General features: G+C 38.7%; 1 protein-coding gene across 10 annotated transcripts in view; it reads left to right on the top strand.

Moving 5' to 3' along the window:
• Positions 1-3350: 3350 nt before the first annotated feature.
• rhea (Talin_middle and talin-RS domain-containing protein rhea) overlaps positions 3351-27010 on the top strand; it is a 139605-nt gene continuing 115945 nt past the window's right edge. For all 10 annotated transcript variants that reach the window (XM_028311764.1, XM_028311772.1, XM_028311769.1 and 7 more), the window contains exons 1-6: positions 3351-3477; positions 19813-19926; positions 20532-20656; positions 21687-21841; positions 22758-22913; positions 24015-24118. In XM_028311764.1, the coding sequence (XP_028167565.1) occupies positions 21706-21841; positions 22758-22913; positions 24015-24118 (396 nt within the window). In that variant the 5' untranslated portion in view covers positions 3351-3477; positions 19813-19926; positions 20532-20656; positions 21687-21705. The remainder of the gene's footprint in view (positions 3478-19812; positions 19927-20531; positions 20657-21686; positions 21842-22757; positions 22914-24014; positions 24119-27010) is intronic.

Below are 27010 nucleotides of genomic sequence, written 5' to 3'. Positions count from 1 at the left end.
ATAGGCGCGTGCGCATGATAACGAGGACGCCATATTGATCAGGGCTGTCACAAGACATACTATGGATTTTTTTTAATAAATAGTGTTGAAGATTAACATCATATTTTATTGAATAACGTAAAAGATAAACAAAAGACTGGAACTTTATTAATACTGACTACCTATACTCCTTATCCTTAGTCGGCCGTTTGGTGTAGTGGTTCGGCCGGGCAGAAATTGAAATGATGAATTTTAATTTCTGTGACGGGTCTGGGTGTGACTATGTATAATATTTATGTATTAAAAAAAAGTATATAAGTAGTATATCCGTTAAGCTAGCACCCATAACACAAGCATTAAGTTGCTTACTTTGGGGCTAGCTGGCGCTGCAGCGCTGTGTGAAATTGTCCAAAGATTTATTTATTTATTATATTATTTATACTAGTATAACGAATTCCTACGACTTCCTGGGGCGTGAATTTTCAACTTACACATTATAGACTATCGTGCACTTGTCCCCCTTTCAAAAATCGATTAATAACTAGTTTACCTTAGGTCTCAAATTCTTTCCATGCCTCTTAGTCTCATCTAAATCGATTCAGTGGTTTAATCGTGAAATGGACTTCGCATTTATAATATTAGTAAGCACGGATCACGAAACTTCACATCTAAACGTATGTACATACTAGTAATATCTTACTTATTCATCTATTTCTGTTTGCAGTTTTACACTAATTATTTGCCCACTTTACTGAATTTATCATCTTCATTTTCAGGACGACAGATACTAACATAGGCTTTCTCCAAAATACATACTACTGAATTACTTAACGAATTTTTTAAATACTTTTCAATAATAATAATAATCTCTGGCTACATCCCATGATATGGTCAGAGACAAGATCCAGCATGTGCACCACTTTCACTTTTGTCGATTATTTTGCGCTTAAAACGGCCTCTACGTGTTGGATCTGTATCCCCACGCAAGCCTTATAAAGGACCGGGCCACTTTTGACCCGTGAGCTCCAAAGCGTACAAACATAATAATAATAATAATAGCTTCGACCAACATCTAAAGAAGCTCTCGCTAGATGGTTGGCTCAAGGGTCAGATTCAAAAGGCGGTGATCCTCAGCACGGCACGCATTGTCCGGAGGTTCCTCAGCCTGTGACCCTGACCACCGGTAGCTTGGGCCCTGCTCCGCTACCAGCGGATTAACTATTTTTAAGAATTTTTTTTATTATGTATTTTTAGTTTTTTTATAATTTACATTGTAAAAAAATATTAAAAATAAGAAGGAAATTGAATAAAGGGATAATAATAATAATAAATTAAATTTATTTATTTAAACAAAATAATTGTATCACTCTGGCAGCAGCCCTAAGTGTATGTGTGCGGTACATAGTTGTTAGCATGGAGAAGTATGCCGGGCAAATGTTGTACAATAGTTGATTAGACGCATTCGTGCCATATATGGGTCACAGTCATCATTATTGTCATTATGTATGAAATTAGCGACCGCCGATTATTTGTTGCATAAAATATAAGTAATAAGAATAAGTGGTAGAATACAATGAAATTGGTACAAACTAGTTTAGTTATGATTTTTTTTCTGGCGTTAAGAGTCGCCTCTCGATATAAATATTTTTAACGCCGTGGATTCGATTCCGACATTAGGCAGTTCGAATCAATTAAATTTTTGTTTATTAATCGCTTAGGCAGCAGCCCTAAGTGTATGTGTGCGGTAGTTGTTAGCATGGCGAAGTATGCCGGGCAAATGTTGTACAATAGTTGATTAGACGCATTCGTGCCATATATGGGTCACAGTCATCATTACATTAGTATGGAATAAGCGACTGCCGATTGTTTGTTGCTACTGGTAAATTGACAATATTGATGGCATAAAATATGACTAATAAGTAGTGGAATACAATGAAATTGGTACTTACGCCCGTACTCACAAACATACTATGAGGTCTCACTGTGTGCGTGGACGCACAGTGTCACACACGAACTAATCATGGAGCTCTATTCGACGTTGTGCGTTCGATTTGCTGCTTCACTTAAAAACAAGCATCGTTTGTGAATACGGGCGATAATAGCTTAAATCTACATTTTAAGAGGTTTATTAATTAAAATTTTCATACAACCACTTTTTCGTATGGCCTGTATAAATACTTGCGTTTACTCACTTTACAGTAATCATGTATGTTTGCCTTAATTTGCACGACAGCTGTTTTAATATACCTCTTCTTAAAACATCTTTCTGATTAGAAACTGCTTGATATACGCTTGAAAATATTTTTTCCTCCACTTGTAAGCCCCGTCTGGATTTGAACCCAGGGTTCATTATGTTCATTATCAGGGGTCACTTCAAGAATATGTCTTGAAAAATACATATTTTACATAGTTTATCATCTACACTTTTCCTCGCAGAAAGGTAGCTTACTAACTCAATTTTGCTAAAAGGTTCTTAGACCAAACGATTTATTACGTAAGTAACCCTAATGAGGATACCAGGCATTAGTGACTTCGGTTCCTTGACTTGTGTATTCATTAATTCTGATTAGAATCTTATGTTCTCATAACTAAGATCTATTTTGTAGACTCTAAACTAAGATTAGTTTAATAACTCGGGATTAAACCTCTATCGACGACAAACAAATGTGACTTAAACTTACCGTAGATTGAACTAAAGGTCCAAATAGAGCGGAAAAGTGCGTCAGCTTCCGGATATTAAAAAAACTAATAAACAAGGAAATCCCTCCACCGGCCATCAACAACACCTAAACCCCTGCAAAAACACGGCATTATAATCCACCGCGAAACCAGTCCATCACCGATTCAATGACCCGGATCCCGGACCGCGGCCCGACCCGAGCTGGTTATGTAACGGGCTCCGCAGAGGCGGCAGACGGGCCGCAGACGGCGCCCGGCTGCCCGGCGCCCCGACCGAGACAGCAACACCCTCGGTACACCCCTCTCGCTCCCCCACAGAAACTTGGCGCCCAACATGTAGCTCGGTTTCGAAGGACCAATTTGATCCGCCTCAATTTATTGTTAGATAAAAATGTATTAGTATCTTTGGAATCGAGATTTATTATGTTTTGTATCGGCAATAAAATTTTATGATTAGATAAATTGAGGAATTGAAAGGAAGCGCTGATTTCGGATTCAATGTCTTCACGCGTAATGACTTAAAGTGCATTGCGAATGCAATTTGTTGGTGATTTATGTCAATAATAAATCATAGATATGATAGTCCCCTTGCAAACTTTTGAATCGTCATTTTATTGATCTTACATGTATTATTTATGTAGATGATATGATCATTTTGTTCATAAAAGATTTTTCTTTTTTCCTCAGGTACAAAGACTGCGATGTGAAGAAATAAAACAAACAAAAACTGAAACCACGTGCCTTAAACAAAACGCAGCGACACAAGTGCCTACTAGAGATAGAAGACGAACGAAACGAGAAACGAAACTTAGTTTATAGGTAAGTAGATAAATATACAAATTGTACACACCATTTTGAGTCTTAGTTGGTGACTTTAGAAAAGTATTTACGTAAAGATATTTTCTTATTAAATAAAATACGCTGGAAAAACATAACCATCCTTCTGGCGCAGCAATTATGAGAAAAGGAGAGAAAATCTCAAAGAATTAAATGGCATATTCCTTAAAGGTGGCTTCTTGGACTATAGACAGATGCTGCTGATGATTTTTATGATGTCAGTTCTCCAGTTAAGAAGACTATTTGCTAGGGACATGCTTAAAGAAATATTCAGTATTTACTTTACTTATAAATCAGTGATTTGTTTCAATCATTTCACGATTTTAAAGCTACTAAATCAGTTGTTTCGTTTCAAAATTCTCTCCTCACCAAAACAAAAGGTTTTTTCGCTGCTCTTAAGAAGGGGCAATATTTTTTTATCCGCCAAATCGCCTCCACTCCCGATGACATGGCGCCCTGCTGCGTGTAAGCAAAATAAATTTCCAACTACCCCCTCTTCCAAAGGTCTACCATTACGTCCACATGAGGAGTTTTGGGAGTAATGCTGTGAGCGATTTGAGTATAAGTTTTGCATATGAAAGAATAAAGCTTTTGCCCGCGGCATCACCCGCGTGAAATTTAGTTTGTCATAGATCGTCATAAATTCTAGCCTATATGTTATTCTGGGTTATAAACAATAATACTAAAAACTTTCATCAAAATGCGTTCAGCAGTTTTTGCGTGACAGAGTAACAAACATCCAGACATCCAAACTTTCGCATTTATAATATTATAGTAGGATTAGTAGGATACAGACTAAGAACAGAGGTCGAAATAAAAGAATTTGTAAAAGTAACTGTCAGCTATTCATAAAATTGCTACTTGTTAATTCCATTGGTCATTAACCAATTGAATTTATAAACAATGCTCAAAACTTGAGTGTAGATTTAATCCTGTGATTGATTTATTACTAGTTTTTGCCCGCAGTTTCGCTCTGGTGAGCGATCAATCATAGACACACTATAGCACGCGTTTTAAAACCCGGGATAAAAAAGCTATCCTGTTTTTACCTAGGTGTCAAACTATCTTCTAACTAAAGGATCCTTAATCAAATTCCACCGAAATAACTGCTCTACAAAAAGCTAGATTTCAATAAATTACTTAAGTATCCTTTAATTTATAAATGTTATTCCATGAGATAGCAGAATTATTATTCCAACAATATTGTTGTAAATTGTCATAGATCAACAAACACTCAATACAAGTGGATACAGCAATATGTTAAGTAAACTTTAAGCTTCGAGTGCTTTAAAGCGCACTAAAGCGCATCCATGGTAATTGGAAGTGAATGGCTTTTGAGAAAACACGTTACAATAATATTTATTTGATAGGGTTGAAATGGAAACCATAGAATTTGCTCAAGTGTTTATGTAAAAACATAACCCTCCTTCTGGCGCAATCGGGTAAAAACACACTTGCGTATTTGACAATAAACTTTTTTTTTACACTTTCAAACTTGTAAAGTACTCACAGTAACGCCATCTAGTTTGTCACTGCGCAAAAAAACAAACTCAAAACGCGGGCTTTAAAACACGTTTCAAAATTTTGTCAATAGATGGTGCCTGATGCAAGCAGGGGTCCAAAAACAGCGCCACAAGCTTCCTTGTGGCCAAAAGCTGAACTAAACGTGTTTTGGAAAGCGTCTTCAGTAGGATCAATACCTATGTGGTTTTCTTCATGTTTTTGTATTTTTAATGTGTTTTATGTTCCAAAAGACACAAGAAGTTTTAATAATGAAAGTTTTCTGTTAAATAAATCCTAAATCTGTCTAAGAGTATTGTATTCATAAATCTTAAAATTACAGAGAATGGAACGCTCTTTTACGAAAAGTCTCTCTAAATCTAAAAAGTTATTCATAAAACTCGCTACCAATAAATTGTGCAACACTAACATAAACGCGTACAAGCGTTTCATATCAATTGAACTGTCAACCCCGCTGGCAACTGAACAGCAAGCAACCCCACGAAAATGAACGACGCCCCGCGAATAGCGAATGCCATTAAATGTTGAGGGTTAACTGGCGAAGAAATTATAATCAACCGTTTGTGAGGAGTATAGGGTTGATTTTTGATGAGCAGAAAGAGATTTTTTACAGGTTAGTTACAGGTGTGACTGTGAGCTTTGCGAATTAATTGTGGTAACTATTTGGATTAAAAAAGAACTGGAACTGTATTAATGCCGATGGGGTAGAGACTAAAATTGATTGTGGTTTTTGAAGCGTCAATAAATCTTACGATATTATAATGCCTGTGTAGATAGAGATAACTTGGACATTAATGAAGGCGGAATAATAAATTTTATTGGTCAAATAATAAAAGCAGTAAAACTCTTGATGGGGATTAATAAACCCAAGTCCTCGCCCCGATACGAATCAATAAACAAAATCACGAACGGAAATCTGAGCGAAGCGCGAGATGCATTTCCATCTTTCATCGTCTTTTCACCCTCCGAAATCATCCCCAAAGTTGCTTCCCCATTTCTACACTCCCTTCGGGTGTGAGAGGGACGGCACGCGTCCAGGGCGCCTGCGCGGGCCGACCCCTCATCAGCTTTGGAGAAGGTTCATAGTTTCGGCACGAGGTCCTGGCGTGTTGCCGGGGAAGCAGTACATTCCTCCGTGGACCGTCCGCGGAGGCGGAGGTCCCACTCTCTCACCCCCCGGCCAAATCCACTGCATTGCTGCACTGAACCAAATTCACAAAGCGCACTGCAAGGGTCTTCATTCGGCCCTACACTCTTCCTACTATAAAATTATCAAGTCACACTCAGTTCAATCGACTCTATTGTTGCAATACCAATCCCAAAATTAACAATTGAAATCAACCAGGGTGTGAGAGAGCGAGAAGGTTCAGTAAACTCTTTAAAGTGGGAACGAGACGACGCGATGGCCCGCCGCTCATGGAGGTAAGTGCCACTTGTAAGCCACGTGTTCACAACTTTCGGCCGCCAGTTTTCAGGTGCCTCCCGAAACTCTAGTTTGTTCTTTTGTTCTAGCAAAAGCTATTGTCGGCCGGTCCATTACCGGGTTCGTGAGTGTTATTGTTGAAAACGTTCCGACCATTATTAATGTTTGTACGGTTATTGTTTTACTTCGTATCGTTTTGAAGCCGTCAGTCAATTTGAGGTTCGCTGGCTTCAGTTTGTCTTTTGATGTCTATATTCGGTGCGGTTATAATGTTTATTGAAACAGTCATATTTTGATTGTAATTTCTATTTGTGACTGGGATTAAAATCGTAATAGTGATTTCCACAGTATTACTTAGTTTGGTTTGAAATGGCATGAGTATAAACTGCAAATTTACCAATAATTACCAATTACAAAGCCTGACTATTTGTATTTAAAATACATACTTTCCATTCTAAAAGTAAGCTCAATAAAACAAGCTTAATCAATATCTTCTTAAAACTAGATACTAACTAGGATACGGAAACCTATTTTATCGACTTGCAATTTTTCTATTTAACCCATGAAATGACATTTCAAATATAATACGATTGTCTTATAACTTATTCTATGCCAATAAAATTATGTTCGTCGTTATCTGGATAACATTTGACAGAGCTATACTAAATATCTGCCTGAAATTCTCTCTAAAATTTACTCTTTGATCATCCTCCGGCCCTCCCATACCCTTTCCTACGTCTATCTTAATTACCACATTGTAGCACTAACCACGTCCCCAAATTATATCATACACATGATCTTCGCAATCTGTTTTCTCTCTACCATCATCCTTCTCTTCAGAATTGGCATAATTTTGTAATTTGCCATCGCAGCCTGTGATTACACGTTGTTAGCTTCTTTCAAGGCACGGGCGTCCCGCGGCGCCGGATTCTGATCTGCATTCAATGCAAGGTAATTGGATCAGGGTGATTAATTGTCAGCTAATTTGTTTGCTTGTTTGTTGTATACTGATCCATCAATGTCACTACGGATTCGTCTTCTAATTCAGTAGTGTCGTTTGGTATTTTTTTCGATGTTATAATGATTCGTTCTTTTCAAATTTCTCAATATCGTTTAGCTTAAAAATAACGTTCATATTCTTGTTAGATTCTGATTGTGTTATATTTTGTTACATTCCAATATTTCCAATACAAATCTCATAAAATTAAGTTTCATTTTGGTAGAGTAGCTTTTAATTTTGCATTATCCCTTAGCAAACAATATTTGTGTTGTAAGTAACTTCTTACTTATTGTTTCTACGCAGAACCCAATTACGAGTAACCCTATTTGCAAAACTGCGCAATCATCTTCTGTAAAGTCTTTTTCATTATTCAAATTAGAGGTATCAGCATACTAATCCTGTCTTGTAAAAGTTTCAAGTCATTCATTGCTTAGGGGATTTTTTCACTGCAGGGTTCCTTAATCCGCAGCGTCTTGCTGCGATCTTGTATTAATTCACTACAAATTGCCCTCGTTGGCCTCTAAGGTCGCGCCTTACGTTATTAGCCCTCTACGTTGATAGAGGGCTTAAATCTTTAACGTTACGCGTATGTATGTTGAAACAGACTATAATTTGCGTTTGGTGCTAGAGACACATCTCTTGTCACAAACGTGCATTAGCTTATGTTTGAAAATAAAAATATTCATTTTTAGACCAATATTGGCCACTTATGAATGTCAAAATATTTTTTTTAAAGTAGCCTTTAATATCTCCTTATCTTTTGAGCCCTACCAGCAGTTTCCTCGTACATTACAAAGTATCTCCATTCGCCTGAGTAAAAGATGCATGAAGATTTTAATTCGCGTCTTTTTCGAAATCTTTATCTAAAATCAAGTCCTCAATGAAAATTTTAATAGCTACAGAAAAACCGCCTTTGTAAATTTTACTAGCTTCATCAAAATCCGTATCTTTAGCTAATCCTTGGCATATATTTGATCGTGTATCGTATATTATCCCTTCTAGCTCGTTAGGAAACCATTTCCTCTCAGCAGGGTCCAGTAAATTCGAGCTTCCCACTGCGAGAATTCGATCAGTCGCTCTACCTACATGTTTGATGAAAACTGAAGTAACATTAGAGGGAAAGCCTTCGTTAGAATTTCAGTTTAGTCTGTTTTGAATTTTTGCATGTTTGAAGCTTTATAAATAGCATCAGTTGATTCAGTTTTAATGTTATTTATATTAGTTATAATAAGAGGATTTTTTTTCAGTGTTTTACAGGTATGATAGATTTTTTATTAAAATTGTTTCGGTCTTTTTCTATTTTCACCGCTCGTGATCATAATAATATAAAGTAGGTATTTGTCTAAAAAATATATCAATTCATCGTTGATTTAAGCCGTATCTTCATCTTAAGACACACATAGGCTATTTGAAATTTTGATTCGATGTCTAAGAAAAAGTTTTAAATGTTGAGCCGTAGATTCAGCCCTAAAAATGGCTCCATTTAATTGAAAGCAAAAATCACTACACACACGTTCCACCATAAGGCTTTTCCCAAAAAGGCAAACACGAGAGCCATTTCGCACATAGTATTACACACAAAATCGCATAATTCCCCTAAAAAACTTAATCTGTCCCCTGGGATTATGATCCCTCGGGATTCGCGAGTCCCCCGCTATGTCCGTCGCGACCCTAATTCGTTAATAGAAAGTGTATCGGATGTCACGTGACACCCGGAAGTGTAGCCGGAAGTTCAATATGGACGGAGCCTGATGCTAATGTATTTCCATCGTCTATAGCTTCGGGAATCGATTTGTTTGATGCTGGATCGGATGTAGGGGGAGTAGATAAAGAATTATCTATTGCTGGAGTAACATGAGATATTTTTATTTATTTTGTAGCTTAGTTTAGTATAATTATTATTGGTGCACGCATCATTTCCATCGTCGTTTAAATTATTAGTCATAGCTACATCTTCAGTTACTGAGAATTTATTTTCTTGCAAGATAATTAATATTTTATCTTAGTTTTCTTAGTTATAATCTCTTACGTTATGATCTGTAGAATCTAGATAAGTCAAAGCACGTGTATCACCTAAACATCACGTAGATAGTTTATGATCTTAATAAATTAAATTGTGAACACTTTCATATTGTGCAAGACGTCATACAGAGCGTTAGATAGAGAGATGTCGTGGCTCAACGTATTTCTAGTTTCACTTCTATTGTTATATTCTAGTATTCTTCTTTCTAGTTTGTTTTATGAAAAGAAATATTTTATCCCTGAAATCTGATTTCTCTTCAATTTTCCACCTCGAGACATGTACTCATAATATCTGATTTCTCTTTTCTATTTTCCACCCTAAGCGACTAGAATATTCTATTTCGCAGTTGTTCTATGTACTAGATTTCTCTCCTCAAATACATAACCTCCACATGCCCCATACACAACCACACCCATATCTTCGTCTCTCTTTGACCCCAGTCTCCTTCAAGACAGATAAGGGCAGCCCGGCGCCAGACGCACCGGCGCCTGAGTCCATCGATCCCCCCACCCCGCGTGGGGGGGATGACGCATGCGTCGAGTTTGTTTGTTCCGATTCCTTCAGATTATGGATTTTGTTGTCGTTAAGATATTAATAGCTTAGGTGTGGTTTCTGTTATGTATCAACTTAGGTTTAGGTACTTGGGAGTTGTGATGAAATTATTTCTCTATTATTGAAGTTTTATGTATTTTATTAGTTGATCTCGAGAGTTTTCAATGATTATTTTTATATTAGTTTTTAAATCAATCATAATGTATTTCAATATGTTATTTAACCGCTTATCTTTATACATAGTTACCTACCTATGTGAACCGTGAATGGATATTTGTTTGAAAAAATTTTTGTGTAAATAATTCCTCATTTGAATCACACCTTCCACTTACACTATCTAATACCTCGTGAAGCATAACAATTTCGATCAGATTTTGAAAAACTACTTGATGATACTTGTGTGGTGTAAATGTAGTTTAGTAAACCCAATAATAAGCGTTTATAAATTTTCTACTAACCGCTTGAGAGGATGGTCGCTCAAGGGGCTAACCTAAAAATTTCTGACTACTGACTTTGAGATAGTACGTGAACTACTCAAGATCTTATTTCCATTATAGGTTTTCTCAACTCAACAACATTATCTCAACAAAGACAAGCTACTGAAACCCCTTCATTGTTTACCCTCAGATTAACTCTATCATCCCTTTCGATCACTTCGCCAATTCCTCGGACAAATCACAGCGACTGTAACACGACACTATAATGCGTGCTTTGTATCACTTCTTCATTGACATGTCTGTTGTCTCCATTATCTTCGAAGAAAGGGGTGCTTACCCATTATTTGTTTTTGTATCACAAATATAGGATTTCTTTTGTGGATAATTCGGGTTGAGTGATAAAAGAATGGTGGCTAATGGATTCTATTGGTGTCAATGGGCAGGTGTCAAGTTGTCGGCTTAATAATATACAAAGGAGTCATTGTTTCGAAGATGTTTACTTGGGATATGACGTCAATGGGGTGTGGGTGTTGGATCTCTCTCTTTATCTCTAGGGCTAAGAAGGCTATGATGGGTTTCTTATAAGAATACGAGAGGTTAAACTTGTCGTATAGAATGGTCAATTCGAAGTTTTAGAGTCATTATTAAACGGCATCCTATCTCTTTCTTTTATCTTTGGGGTGAAGAAGACTTGGAAATTTTACATTGCGTCTTTTAGTCCCAAACTAAGTAAAGCTTGTACTATAGGCACCAGACAACGGAAAGTCAACTTATTCTGTACTTTCAAAATATTTTGCGTGACAATAAAGCAATTATTATTCATGACTACAACCCCCCACATCTTGAACCATCTTGTCAGTTCGGCAACATTTTAACTCAACATTTAACCGCGCGCAGCGACCCGTCAAAGATGCGCTGCGACGCGCCCGCCCCTGTCGTAGACGTACAGATGAACATTGTTGTGTTATGATTCAAACCGACGGGTGACATGTTCAGGCATTAAATTCTGTTTACCGAAAACTGAATTGTGCTTAAACTTTTTAAAGTTATTGGCTTCAACTTCAATATTGTTGTGGTGTTATCCGTTGTTCGTCTAATAATCGTTTGTGTTGCTCTAAAGTTAATTCAAATTAAAAATTAACTTATTTGAAAATAACTAAATTCGTCGTCTCTTTAGATAAACTCAACTGATTGTTGATCAAAGAAAGGTATCAAATAAATGTTGTCAATCTTCTGAAGCTTCATTTTCCAATAATATGGTACAGTATAGTCACCAGCACCTTCGGCCAGCCGACTCCATTGGGCTATTATCGCTACATTGGTCATAAATGTCAATTTCTAATTTTATCATAATGACCTAACGTTCATACATAATGTAGTAAGTGGTTTTTTTGACGGCTACATAAATTCCAAACTTCTAAATGACCTTACTAAAATCAGGTGTAATTTCTGCCCAGTTCTGCATTAAACAATCTAACATTTTAAACCGTCCGAATTCATCAATGAGTCCAGAAGCTTAGCATCGACAAATCAACAAGTTGACTCCCACCCCAGTGCGCAGCGTCGCTAACGATTTCACGCGGACCCGCGCCCCAACAATTAATGGTACAGTCACTCGCGCCTAGGGTTGCCACTTGCCAGGTCAAAAAAACAAAAGCCGGACTCGGTGAATAATTTGGCTGGACATTTTACCCTAAAATCCTGACATACTCTTTGGTGGCGTGGATGCCTTGGTCACAGTTATTATTACATATCTTGTTTAATGTATACTGTATTTGATTGAAAAAGAGGCTGACAAATGTGACTGAGTTTCTTCCGCCACTACTCAACACCAGCCCATATGTTGTCTCGAAGTGGTGGTGTATGGCAAGCTAAGTACCGAGTAAAGAAGGATTTGTATATGTATTAGCTAATCATAGCTTTATAAAAGCTATTCTAATATGTAAATAAATAAAATAAATAAATAATAAATCGCGCCGCCTAAATCGTCCGCCTAAAGCCGGACATCTGGCAACCCTGCTCGCGCACGCGATTTGGCGGGCGACGTGCGATGGGAGGCGGTCATGTGGTTAATAGAAAGCGCTGGATACATTAATATTTTATGGATCGGGAATATTTTAATAGGTAGTCTTGAGATTATAATTGTAGGTTTATATTTTGGAAGTATAGATCTCATTTTTAAGGTAATACAGTCTTTATATTTGCTTAAATCATCATCATAAACATTAGCACGGCAAGCTAAAAACACGTCGATATCTTATTTGGTTGTGCTTGTGATAGGTTCATTTTGTAACAAAAAATGTACAGTCTAATGTGCTGTCGACTGTACGCAACAATATTAATATCACTGTTTATTTATCATTTCATGTTACAAGTAACTTACGTAAAATGTTTTTAGACTATAATAAGTAAGAATAACATAAGGTTAATCAGAATGAAGAGAATTAAAAAGGAATCCCTTATAAATATTCAAAGGTTTAATCAAATTTAAACTCAAGTGCCAGCTGAAATTCTAAACATTCACCGTCTACCCGTAACGAAATTAAAAAACTCAAGCACTTCGCAATAACAATAAAGTCGTCCAAATAACCGGACCACTCACTCATATTGAACTATTAAAATTCCTGTAGGTCTCAACAGCTCTGGGCCGGATCATTCCGACCGAAAGACAGCCTTTTTATGCAAAACCGTATGCGATAACTCGCACCCGTTATGGCTATGGGGCTTTAATGAGTCCACATGAATTTGACGATAGCCGTCGACGAGCTCGACAGTATTGCGGAGGCGTAAGACCTATTTCCAAATATTCGCGTAGGTTTTTATGGCGTTAGATTAGAATGTGGTATTCAATAAGGTTTTATAGAACTATTAAATTTGACTAGAAGAATGGTTTCCAGTTTATTAATCCAGTAACGTCTAGTGCGTTATACCATAAAGTTTCTAACGATTTATCAATGTCCCTGGCTATTACAGATTGTCACTCAGACGCTGTCGTTATTCTGGTTTATTTATGCATTGAACGGCTATAATTTTCCGGGTCTATGTGTAATTAATACTACACTTATCTGAAAACAAGTTGTAAACTTGTAGCATAATAATGTGATAGTTATTACGCTCTATTGCTTGTAATATTTTTACAACATACTTATTCGTAAAATGGTTCTTCAATCAGTAGTTCTTATTTAAAGTACCTATCATCAAATGTTTTTCTAAAAATAGAATAGATTTAAGATAGTTTTTTATTCTTGTGGTCTTTAACTGTCATGTACCTAATCATGTTGGGATTCGAACCTGCAATAAGCATTCTTAGTATAGTACTCGGCGTCAAATAGTAGCCAATAAGTTCGCAACACGCCTTGTTACAATGAGGGTTTTCGCGTATGAAAGATCCGCTAGATGGCGGGACGTGGATGTGTGGTATGACTGCTGCGTGATTGGTGGATTTTGACATATCTGTCAATGTCATCTCAAAAATAACCAATCATGCAGCATTTGGACCTTGCGTCTACGTATTGCCATCTGGCGGATTTTTCATACGCCAAAACCCTCATTGGAATAAGGTTATGTAGACAACTTTTTGGACACTGTGTGACGACCTATTTGACGCTGACTGTACACAACAAGCCAGGTGGCCGTCTTCTTACGTAAAATAAAAAAAAACTCCACTATTTTTAATCCATACAATAACTTATCTTTGTCGGCCGTTTGGTGTAGTGGTTCAGAACGGACTACTATGCCGAGAGGTCCCGGGTTCGATTCCCGGCCGGGCAGAAATTGAAATGATGAATTTTAATTTCTGTGACGGGTCTGGGTGTGACTATGTATAATATTTATGTATTTAAAAAAAAAAGCATATAAGTAGTATATCCGTTAAGCTAGCACCCATAACACAAGCATTAAGTTGCATACTTTGGGGCTAGCTGGCGCTGTGTGAAATTGTCCAAAGATTTATTTATTTATTTATTTATTATGTCGTAGTCCTATAAGAACATCAAAGTTGTAAACAGAAGCTCGCCCAATGCTCCATTCACAGATCAAATCGTTCTAAAGAGATCAAGCAAGGGAAGACTTACAAACGCTATGCTAGAAAGCGATTTCGAAATCTACGTTCAACCGGCACAGAAATAGAAATGTAGTAAACATTCGTTCGGTGGTCAATAACCGGGGGCGTTTTATGGTTTCTGCTTAATAGGAGCTGCATGTGAAATATTTACGGTGTTCCACATACATAAGCGGTGGACAGCGATGTTATTAATGGATGAATGGTTACTTAAAAGTTTACAAATTAAAGGACAGTGCCAATCCATGTATGGAAGTTGGACCAAGTGCTGCCCAGAATGAAACGATAGTGCATTTTGTTCCTCAGGCCAATACTAATTTGTAAACCGAAGCGCACTGAAATCTGTCCCTGGAGTTAGGAGAAAAAAAGATTTTTGTTTTGAATTATTTACATATAAAATATCATCGATGTATACGTACTACGCATAAGATTTCGCAATTGTGGCATTCAATAACACTTGCTACGTTGAACTTAACCATACTGCATCCGTACACCTTACTTTAGTACGACTTCGACATTCTTTATAAGCGATCAAGCGCTGTTGCAGTAGTTTGGTTACTTGACAAAAATTAATTATTTCCAAAATGGAGCAAGAAGTTTTAGCTTACAATAACTTCAATAATCGATTGTAATACACCTATAAATTGACTTTTTGCAAGTATAGAAAACTAAAACTTCTTGCTTCATTTTGGAAATAATGAATTTTTTCAACTTACCAAACAATTAAAACAGTGCTAGATCGTTTATAAAGAATGTCTAAATCGCACTAAAGTAACGTGTACGGATGCATTATGGGTAAGTTCAACATAGCGAGTGTTATTTAATGCCATAATCGAGAAATCTAATGCGTAGTACGTATACATCGATGATATTTGATATGTAAATAATTCAAAACAAAACTCTTTTTCTCTCTTAACTCCAGGGATAGAATTCAGTGCGCTTCAGTTTACACATTAGTATAGGCCTGAGGAATAAAATGCACTATAGGTTGATTCTGGGCAACACTTGGTCCAGACCCTGGCACTATCCTTTCGATAAGACTAGTTACTACGCACAATGGACCAACAAGTGCGGTTTTAATTGTTCTGCTAACCTTATCTAAGACTAGCTTCTAATCGTGGCTTCATTCGCAATTAGCATCGATTTCAGTCATAAATTGTTTACCGCAGTGGCGCTAACATCAGAATATTTAATTGCATGCTAGAACTAATTTTGTTGGCTAACTTGCTCCACGAATTATGGATTAATATGAAATTCTTTTATCTTCTATTTCCTTTACCTCATAAAAACACATTTTCTTCGACTGAAAGTAGCCTAGTGCTTTTTCGAGACACATTTGTGTAGCTGTCTTCCTCTCTACCAAATTAATCTAATTCAGCAGTTCAGACGTGGAAACGTATCTAACGTAAGACTAATAGAGCTGCTACATACATATAGATACAATGTAGATCGTTTCACAGGACCGTTTTTATACGCTTCTACACAATTATCAACCCACGCTCATTGCAGTCCTCAATTCCAATCTTAATATTAACAGGCCATTCCTCCTAACTTTATCTCTAATCGAATTTAAAGGGACCGTAACCCTTCCAATCTCCAAATCCCGTCAGCCATCCGTCAAACTGTCGTAGTTTTGTCTCACACCATCCCAAGAATAGCGGGGTAAATATAGAAGCACAGGTGACGGACTGACGGGCCATGTGGCGTTGTAGACGATGGGGCTGTATGGTGTTTAGGTGCGGGAACATAGTTTTTGTTGTACCTATATGTTACAGGAAATGTATGAATTCTAGGAATTGTATACTATTCCTAGGAAATGTATACAATTCCGAAGCTATTTAGGAAATGTATAAAATATTGCTTCAGAGATTTTTTAATACGCACATATCCTAGGAAATGTATACTTTTCCTAGGAATTTTATAGAATTCCAATATTGTATTAGGAAATGTATAAAACTAAGCGGCACAAGCGCGGTCGCGTGATCGGGTGCCCCTCGGTACGCCTAAAATTTCATTTAGCCAAACCACATTGGCCGATAGGTACTTTTAACTCACAATTATTATTGTTTAGCCTGACAGTTGTTTTCGCACTATTATACATTGGCTGAAAAAAATATTTGCCTATTGGCATCCTTTCTTTCGGCATCACGCATATAAGTATTGGAAATCCCCAATTTTAACATCTCTTTTATTAAACTTATTGGCATGAAGGTTTTAATACTTCTGTAGCTGGATAACAAAGTCTCGGTTAGGTTAGGTTAGACTTGCGACCTTACACATACACAGCTGCCGCGGAGCGGGAGTGCCATTTAAGTTTCGGAGAAAAAAAAGTGGCGTAATAAAAATAATTTTTGTAAAAAAATTTAGGCTTAAAATTTGTGTGCCATAGACAAGTAGGCGTGAAAAAAAATTGACGATTCGATAGAGACCCCGCGTAATCGGATGATGCAATATCCTCCACCGTATGTCCACGCGTATTCATTGAAATCTTAATTACATTTCCGATTGCTGTTTAGGAAATGTGTAAATTTCCTAGGAAATGTGTCTAATATAATTTGCATCACACATTTCCGGGTGATTTTAGGACTTATACACAATTCCTAGGAATTGTATACAATGACGGATTTCATACATTTCCTGTAACATATATACAAAGTATAAAAACTAGAATAGTGCGAAACTGATAATTTGTCTGCAATAGTTAGGATGGATTAGAAAAAGTTAAGAATGTGCGATATAATGCTTACAAAACAAGTGGATTTCAATTTAGGATTTTTAATTATATCACAAATCCTGAAAACAGGGTATGTTCGGGGCATTATTTAATGCAAATAATACGATTTGTTAATCACGCAATCTAAGTAATATGAAGATTGAAGTTTCTACTTTAATGATGATAGAGACATCATTATTATTACCTATGCTATCCAATGTTCTCATGCTAAAGAGTTCGTCAAGGAAATCATTATGTCGTTTTGTAAATGGACTCATTTTTGTTAATTGTGGGACGGTCCCATTATTATTTGTATCAACTTTCTAATGTCAGCAACTCATTAGACTATTTTTGATGGAAGATTGCACTTACTAGTAAATAAGATGCCAATGTGATAAGTTTGATGCCCTATACTCAAAATAATTATACAGACTTAGAACTTGCGTGGAAGCTAATCCACAAATTTCCTTTTCATTCATTAGACAGACAGATAGTCAGGGAATATCTTTTCGTAAAGGTTACTAAAAATTTGTTTGTCACCTGTCATCCGCTTTGCAATGGAGGGAAGTCGAACCTTGACTTCGAACTCCTCCTATGTTCTTCTGATTAATTTCGTTGCGGGTCCAATGACTGTTTAACTTTCCCCCGGAACAAACTTGACCTTCACTGGTTGGGTTTTTATTGCGGTCAAGCTGTAGGTCCTGGCTGCACAGGAGTTGCAGCGGTGGGAACGAGAGGTGGGAATAATCCCGTTTGTCAGGGAATACCGCACTTTGGCGCTGCTCATGACAGTCAGTAACTTTAGGAAGCAATCCTAGTCAGTCAGTAACTTTAGAATGCCAGCCTCCATTATCCATATCCATTGACTCCTCACAGACCTTTTTACCCCCACCTCTATTTCCCGCCACTGAAACTTGTATAGCCTGGCTCTACAGCTTGGCCGCTAATGGAAACCAAGCAGTGTGAATGTGCATACTGTCCTGCTTTGAAAAGAGCCTAGGTTTTTGTCATTGGCTTTTCTTGGCAATTTTTTATGACTACGCCGCAACATTTTGAATCTATATGATCCTAAACTTACTCGCGTCTCTTTCACTAAAGATGTGGAAAAAACATCGTAACGCATTTAAATAATCCTGTTTTCAAATACACACTCCAAAACATGCAAAAAATACGCTAGCAACATCAAGTTTACTATCACCAGTGACATCACTCATTGAAAATAACCGTTCCGGCGTCGGGGCCGGGAGAGTCGCGCGCGGCTGACTCAGGTGTTATTTCGAACAGCGGATGTCGGCGCCGTTGATGCGCGGAGTTACATCATGGATAGTTGGAGTCAGTAGGGACAAACGAAGACGCTGTTTACTTAGTTTTGGGAGTCTATTCGTCACTGTCGATTATGTTTTGCATGAGTGAGAGGAATGGAAACACTTGAAACTTTCAATAACGGAATAGCCCAGCAGGTTCGTGGATAGCAGGAGTCAAGTAGGGATACTGCGAAACACTGTTTACGTAGTTTCGGGGGTATATTCGTCACTGTCGCTCATGCTGGCATCTTGCTTTGTGTGACGATGGGAACATTGGAAACTTTCGATAACACTGTTGTAACGTAGCCTCCTCATTTGGTGTTATTTCGAACGGCGGATGTCGGCGCCGTTGATGCGCGGTGTTACATCATGGTGAACATTTTGGATGCTTGGGTTTTGGCGGGAGTAGGGTTGCCAGGTCCAAAAACATAAAGCCGGACTCTGTGCTCCATTTGGCCGGACTTTTTACCCTAAAAGCCGGACATGTCATGCGTGAGCTTGATATTATCCTGTAGCTCGACTTTCACCTGGCGCGGCAGCCACATAAAATGCCGGACAGGACGGACAAGCCAATATTTGGCCGGACAACTGGCAAGCCTAGGCGGGAGTAGCAGGAGTCAGTAGGGACATTCCGTCAACTGCGTGATACATTTTGGGGTTAGCAAAAGTCAGCAGAACTACTCCATAAGGGTTTATGTAGTTTAGAGTCCATCTGTGACTGTTGTTGTCTCGTTTTTTGTGAGAATGTTGGAAATATTTGAATCTTAGGACAACGTTGTTGACTAGGAGTAGTTTCAAAGGCTTGCTGGCACCAGAAGTAGGAGTTTCGGATCCATCGGTCAATGTCACTCATACTGGCATCTCACTTGACATCCGAAACAGAATAAGTTATCTTTCTCCTGTCTCAGATTCACTCGCGAACTGATGCTTACACATTATCAAAAAATCAAAAATATTTATTCAGTTTAGACCACAAGTGGCACTTATGAACGTCAAAATATAGTAAATAATAAAAAAAGAAAAGTTAGCCCTTATGGGGCACTTTACATATCTACTTATCTTTTGGGCCCTATCAGCACTTCGAGACAAACATAATAATTATGGCAAGTGCTAAGAAGAAACGCCGGAACAAACTCAGTCATTGGCTTCAGGTACCGGTCGCAGCGTGAACCGCTGCCTTTACGTAGTTGCAATGGCTGTTACTTTGTAACAAAACTGAATAGTCTACTAACGTACAACAAGGAATACTTTCGTCCATTAACCACCAGTTGTCGTTGTCCACAGACGTCAAGCGACCCGCAGTCACCGCAAGCATTGGCGGGCGCGTGACGCTCCCTGCGCGAGCGCGTCGAGAGAGCCCTCCAGGACAACTGGCGGCGGCTGACCGCGGCCCATACTGTGAGTGACTTCTGCTGCTTAGTAGCTAACAACTACTTATACAGCCCCGCAGTCGCCGTGAGTCAACTGAAAGACGTTTACTGCTGAAAGGATCCTCTTTGAAGGATTTCCATTTCCAGGCGACCGGTCAAGGAGCTCCTCGCGAAATTCACCAACTTGATCTCATTGGCCTGGCTGGACATAGATTGACCTGGCAGCATTTGTCCCACAACCCACTGCTTAATAAAGTTTGGCATTTCTGAGTACTATATCGGTTACTTTGATTCGCCTACGTATCACGTGGGGAAACTGCTTGCAGAGAGAGAATAAATGACTTATGACTCTAATGTGGTGTCTACTACACCATCATGATTTCAATCGCTTTGCATTAAATGATGTTGATCCATAACTTCGAACTCGTCCTATGTTTTTCTGATGAACATAGTTGCGGGTCCAATGACAGCATAACTTTTTCCTGGGACCAACTTGGCCATCACTGGTTGGGTTTTTTGGTGGTAAAGCTGTAGACCCTACACAGGAGTTGCAGAGATGGGAACGATATGTGGGAATAGTCCCGTGCACATTATGATTGGACAAAATAATCAGTATGCTTCTGGTTGTTCCAGGACACAACCCCCCACCGGACAAGACAACGCTCGTTCAGCTGCGAGAGACGCAGGCGCAGGCCCAGCGCGCTCTCTCTAGACCTACAGCCCGAGGACAGACCCTACCACACTGCCACTATACACAAGTAAGTTACATGTTTCGTTTTTGGCCCTTAACACAATCATCATCCTCATCATCATTTCAGCCACAGGACGCGCACTACTGAACATAGGTTTCCCTTATCGAATTTTCATAATGACCGTTTGGTTACCTGAATCCAGCGATTTCCTGCTACCTTTATGAGGTCTGCTTAACACAATGGAGTAAGGTAAAAAAATATGATGGGAATAGTATTTCCTCAGCCATGCAAAGGGCCATTTCAGGCCTACTGCTAGATGGAGGTCCAAGGGGTGCCACGAAAACTACATTCATCCTTTTTTACTCAGCTGCTGGCTAATAAGCACGATGGGCGTCCATCTGCCACTCGAGTGTGCTACATTTTTGAATCAAGAGTATGTCCATAAAAGTCTCAAACCAAATGACCTCGGTCCAAATGGCAATGCCAGATTTTGTATGGAAAGTGGCGTCTTTTTTTTTTCGCGCGGCCATCGACCAAACTTTGTTTTTTGATTACAAAATAGTGTAATAAACCAAACTTACTATGGCATGTATACCTCTAAACTCAGTCTGAACTGAGTTACGAGCAATAGAAGTTTGATTATTTTCATACTAGATTTGCTTTTTGTGCGCAAGTTTTGTAAGAAATTGCAACAAAATATTGCGCTATTTTTTTATTGCGCTGATTCTGCTCCATACTGATGTCTGGAGCCTTTAATGGATGATATTGTTTGTTTACACATACAATCTCACTATTTTGTTGCAATTTCTTACAAAACTTTGCGCGCAAAAAGCAAATCTAGTATGAAAATCATCAAACTTCTAATGCTCGTAACTCAGTTCAGACTGAGTTTAGAGGTATACATGTCATAGTAAGTTTGGTTTATTACACTATTTTGTAATCAAAAAACAAAGTTAGGTCGATGGCCGCGCGAAAAAAAAAAGACGCCAATTTCCGGCATTGTCTTTTTCCAATAACCTTATCATAGCTTGCTGAGTGCCTTGTCTTGGTAGCTAGTATTTTCTGAAGTACTCTAATTAAATACTTCTCCTTCCAGAGCCCACTCCCTAAGCAAGATGGCGACGCTCTCCCTCAAGATATCGCTCAACAGCGGGCAGGTGGTGAAGACCATCCAGTTCGACCCGGCTACCACGGTGTACGACGCCTGCCGCGCCATCCGCGAGAAGATACAGGAGGCGCACGAGAGCGAGCGTGAGTAGATACATAGATAGATAGAAAGTTTTTGTCTCAAAACAGGTTACAATGAGGGCTATCGTTTTTATACTTAACAGTTGGCACCCCTGGCGATTGACAGGACCCTACTCTACAGTGGCGCCATCTTGATGAGTGCAAATGCGATAGTCCTCCTACCACTTTCGCGCTCACCAGTTGGTGCCACTGTCTTCGCTACTAGCAAGTGACAGGACCTTACTCTACAGTGGCGCTAACTGGTGAGCGCTAAAATGATAGCCCTCATTACAAGTTGTCGCAGTGTACAACTGTGAGTGCTGCAGGTGCCACTCACACATATACATTTATTTTGGTCCTTTGAACCGGATTTACATATTTTGGTCCTTTGAGACGGATTTACGTATTTTGGTCCTTCGAGCCGGATATTTTTAGCGCATGGATTTTGTATAGCAAATTCAAACTTATGACGTTTATGTCTATTGGTTTCAAAGATGAAAACCTTTATCTTACAAGTCTAACGTATAACTGTGACAGTGCCTGCGGTACGGGAGGGTGTTTTTGTGACATCAAACGTCAGCTTGACTTCAGATGTGCTTCTGACTTGTACGCTCTGTCATGTCATAGTTATGTCACCCCTCCCATGCCGCTTCCGTACTTCAGACACGACTCAGTTATGAGCTAAACCTGAAGCTACATGGCCACTATTTGGGATCACAAGCCTGGAATGAAGTATTCTTTCAGATACACTGTCTCTTAGCACATTACTTTAACCGTAACTATAATTATAATTGTTATAACCGGTGTTTTTTGTATGGAGTTTGACAGAATTTTGATGTTTGCTAAATTAGGATGGTGCAACCTAGCCTAAGAAGTATCACTAAGATGTTCCAATCAACTATAAGTTCACCATCGTTTACCATCACTCTTCCCCCCACAGCGAAAGAGTTCGGCCTCTTCTTAGCATCCGAGGAGGACCCCAAGAAGGGCATCTGGCTGGAGCCGTCGCGGAGCCTCGACTACTACATGCTGCGGAACGGAGACCTGCTGGACTACAGCAAGAAGACCAGGAACCTGCGCGTCAGGATGCTTGACGGTAAGTGATAAATATACATCGTCCCGATAGCACTTCCATCCCCATCATTAAGATAGTTGGCAGTCCACAAACGTTTCTCTAGAAACTTCCTGCCCCGTACAACCGAACTGTGAAATGGACTGTCGTGCAGTGTTTCCGGACCGATACGACCTGCAAGCTTTCAAGAAAAGAGCGTATCTTCACCTTAAAGGCAGGCAACGCACCTGTAACGCCCCTGGGACTGCGGGTGTCTATGGACGACGGTAATCACTTACCATCAGGTGATCCGTCTGCTCGTTTGCCTCCTGTCACATAAAAAAACCGTTTTAGCCAAAGGTTCACTGCTGGACAAAGTAGCAACGGCCTGCTGCTACAGCAAGACTGCTGAAAGGACGTCAATTGCTGGACAAAGACCCCCACTGCTGGACAATCCCCCAATTATTACCACGAATGGCCCTGCGCTTCCTGATCTTCACCAGATAAGCGGTCCTCCGATTGGGAGATCGCTCGCTACATTTGCCGGTCTGTAGTCTACTCCCAGTATTTAGACGTTTATTCAGTTCAAAGAGCCTCGACTACTACATCGACGAGATATATGTATATACTATTATATACCTACAACTTTTCAGCCAAAGGATACCTGCTGGACACGGCCTGTTAGATGATACAAGAAGACGAATTGTCTCAGCCAAAGGACTCAACTGCTGGATAAACACCCCAAGGATTTCCACAATGACTGATCCAAGTACATCCCGCGACCTTCATTAGATCGTCCAACGGGTGGGAGGCCTGACTACACAACGTTTTTTGGTCCCGAGTTGCCACTCGTTCTGCCACCAAACTTTACAGTAAAGCCAATATCAAATCCACTGGAGGACTCAGACCTATAATCTATGAGGATAAGCCTTAAGGCCTGACTAGACTTAACGGATAATTGACAAGTAATATTAGTCAGGAAAAAACTATTAACTTGCTTTCTGAACCATGGAGATACCCCTAAATATGGGAAGTAAAAACTAATATAATTTGTGTAATAAATAAGTGCTCTGAAGAGGATCAAACGGGTGCAACCGGCGGCAGGAACTAGACTATTAAAGAACTAACCAAACATTATTGTTGCAGGAACTGTCAAAACCCTATTGGTGGACGACAGCCAGATCGTAGCCAACCTGATGGTCGTCATTTGCACCAAGATCGGCATCACCAACTACGACGAGTATGGCCTGGTGAGTGATTTACTATACCTAGTTTGTCCAATGTACTCTGGTGTCTTATTACAGTGTAAACTCTTTATAAAGTCACTGAATTTAACGACAAACTTCATATATCGTCGAAAGGACAATGTTCGTTCTCCATACATTGTTCGCCTAAGAACCAACAATTTTGACATATTACTACCCGAAAGCGAAATAATACGATTCTGTGTGTAAGAACAATGATTCCTGATGGACACTTGCCATAAAATTAATGATTAAGAATATTAAATCACAGCGATTTTATAATATGTCGTTTATGACAACATGGCGTCTAATGTATTGTGTGAATGTATGTACACCGATTCGCGAATTATGTTTTGTATTGTCGTCACGCCGAGTCGCAGCCAAATAGTATAAAATAATAGAACAAGTTTTAGAAATACAACTCGGCATTCCACTTTTATAATATAGCCCACATATTGCACGTAAATAAACAACATGAATCGTAGGTTGTTTCCACCCTTGTCATCTGACACATGAAATAAACTCCAATTGTATTATAGATATCGAAGCCGAATCGTATATAATAATAGAATGGGTTTTGGAGATCACTCGGGGTTCCACTTTTATAAAATACCTACATATTGCATAAAAATAACACGAATCATGGTTTTTCTTTTCACCATTTACATCTGACACGAGATAACAAACTCCGATCTCCATGACTACCGTCGTAGTCTATGCCAAAGACTACAATATTTTAAGCAAGAAGTTTCAAACCTTAGCGGCTACAGTAACCCCTGGGCCACATACATCGTGATAACATTCGGTCGACACCGGAACGAAGTCTTGCGATTATGCAAAAAAGCACCGTATTCTAGTGCGGCGGCTATATCACGTTCAACCGGGGTTTTAATTCGACTAAAGTCCTGACTAAAGACTGGAAGAAAATACGTCGCATTGTATGAGCACTTCGTGTTCGTTAAAGCGGTTTCAGATCTAGAGCCTACATAGTTTTCTTTCCAATAATATCCGCAAGTAGCGCTGCATGATCTTTACAACAAAAACGGCAATAGTTATTAAGGTGCCAAAATTATATGATTACTTTGGCACGGTATTATACACGTTCGAAGATTTGTCATTTTCATTCATTTCATCATCATCATCATCATTTCAGCCACAGGACGTCCACTGCTGAACATAGGCCTCCCCCAATGACTTCCACATCGCACGGTTGGTAGCAGCCTGCATCCAGCGCCTTCCCGCTACCTTTATCAGGTCGTCGGTCCACCTTGTGGTTGGACGTCCCACGCTGCGTTTTCATTCATTTATTATTTTCTTAACACTAGAGTACACGCGCGGACTACTATAGTAGACCAGGGTAACATTTTACGCTATAACTTTTTGAAAACTTGCGCCAGAGAGCTGGCATTCCAGGAAAGCCTCGTTTACTAAATTTTTCAGTAAGCCAGTAAAGCTTGGATCGCTAGTGTCTGCGCACTTTTCTAAAATTGGCAGTCAAAACTGCGGGTCCAGGCAAAAGCCCGAAATCACTCGACAAAAAAATTATGAAAGACTTGTAACAAATGGATTTACACCGTGTACCAGGCAGTAGAAAGTCATGAATACTATGACAGATAAAAAACTAATCATATTTTTTCAGTCAATTTTTTTTGTTAACATTGGTATCAAAGTGCAATTTTGGTCCAAAAAATTTACAACTTTTAAATCTGTTTATATTGTTTGATCCCAAATAGTTATATAAAAAATCTTTGATTATAAAATAACTATAATAAACACTTTTATCATTTACATAGTAATTATATTCATAAATTGCTTATAAACTGATTTACAGTGATTTTAAATTGGCTTACCAGAGTAGGCCGCGCGTGTATTCGTGTAAAAAAAGGGGCGCGTGTACTGCAGTGTTAAAGTGCCGGAAAAAAAATAGTTTCTAGCTGTCCCAGCAACTTCGTCAATAAAAAGTTGTCTTGTCTTATCTTTAAAATCGTAATATTAATTTCTGAACGTATCCTGTTTGACACCTAATAATATTATTTGACATAGCTGGCTCGGCGAATTTCGGCAAATTAATTTTGACATTGCAGAATATGACTTTTGATAGGTTTATCATAGAATTCGACAGGGATATCCTCACGGAGGAAGTTCGAAAAATGGCGGAACAAGATCTTATAATAATGCAAGACCGAAGCTGTAACGCGCGTGCTCCTAAGTGTAAACCGGCGAGTATACAATAAATAGTAATGTCTGGTATATAGTGGTAATACGTATCGTTCGTTCGTTCGTTTCAGCCGAAAAGACGTCCACTGCTGGACAAAGGCCTCCCCCAAGGATTTCCACGAAGACCGATCCTGCACCGCTCGCATACAGGCACCTCCCGCGACCTTCACCAGATCGTCGGTCCACCTAGAAAAAAATTCACATCCTCGTGATGGTGATAATTTCTATGGAGATGTTTTTTTTTATATTCGGACTCTTGGGATAAGTTATTCCATTTGAGCAGTAGAATTAATCCTTTTTATTTGATCACATATAAAAATAACACAAGTGTTTAGGAAAACTTCTTCTTTGGTATGGTATCACCACGGAGTTATAATGGCGGCAACTCTGTATCACTGACTTGTAACTTTCAAACAGTATGAATAATAAGAAGGGCACCACATTGGTTTTCTTTCTGAAAAAAGGCTTTCACTTTTAGTACTAACCCTTTAGCACTATTTCATTGAAATAAAAATACAATAAACGCACAGTAGACTGAAATTGAGTCAACTGACGTGACATTTATAATTTGTTGACAATAAGACAGTTTGACAAGACTAGGGATTGAAAAAGTTTTAATTGAAAAAGTAAAATGACAATTTATTAAAACGATTCACAAGGATATAATCGATTAAAAATATT

This window comes from Ostrinia furnacalis, unplaced genomic scaffold (assembly GCF_004193835.3).
Source record: "Ostrinia furnacalis isolate ACB-3 unplaced genomic scaffold, ASM419383v2 OfSCF3546, whole genome shotgun sequence".
Lineage (NCBI taxonomy): Eukaryota > Metazoa > Arthropoda > Insecta > Lepidoptera > Crambidae > Ostrinia > Ostrinia furnacalis.
This window is presented reverse-complemented; position numbering and strand designations above follow the sequence as displayed.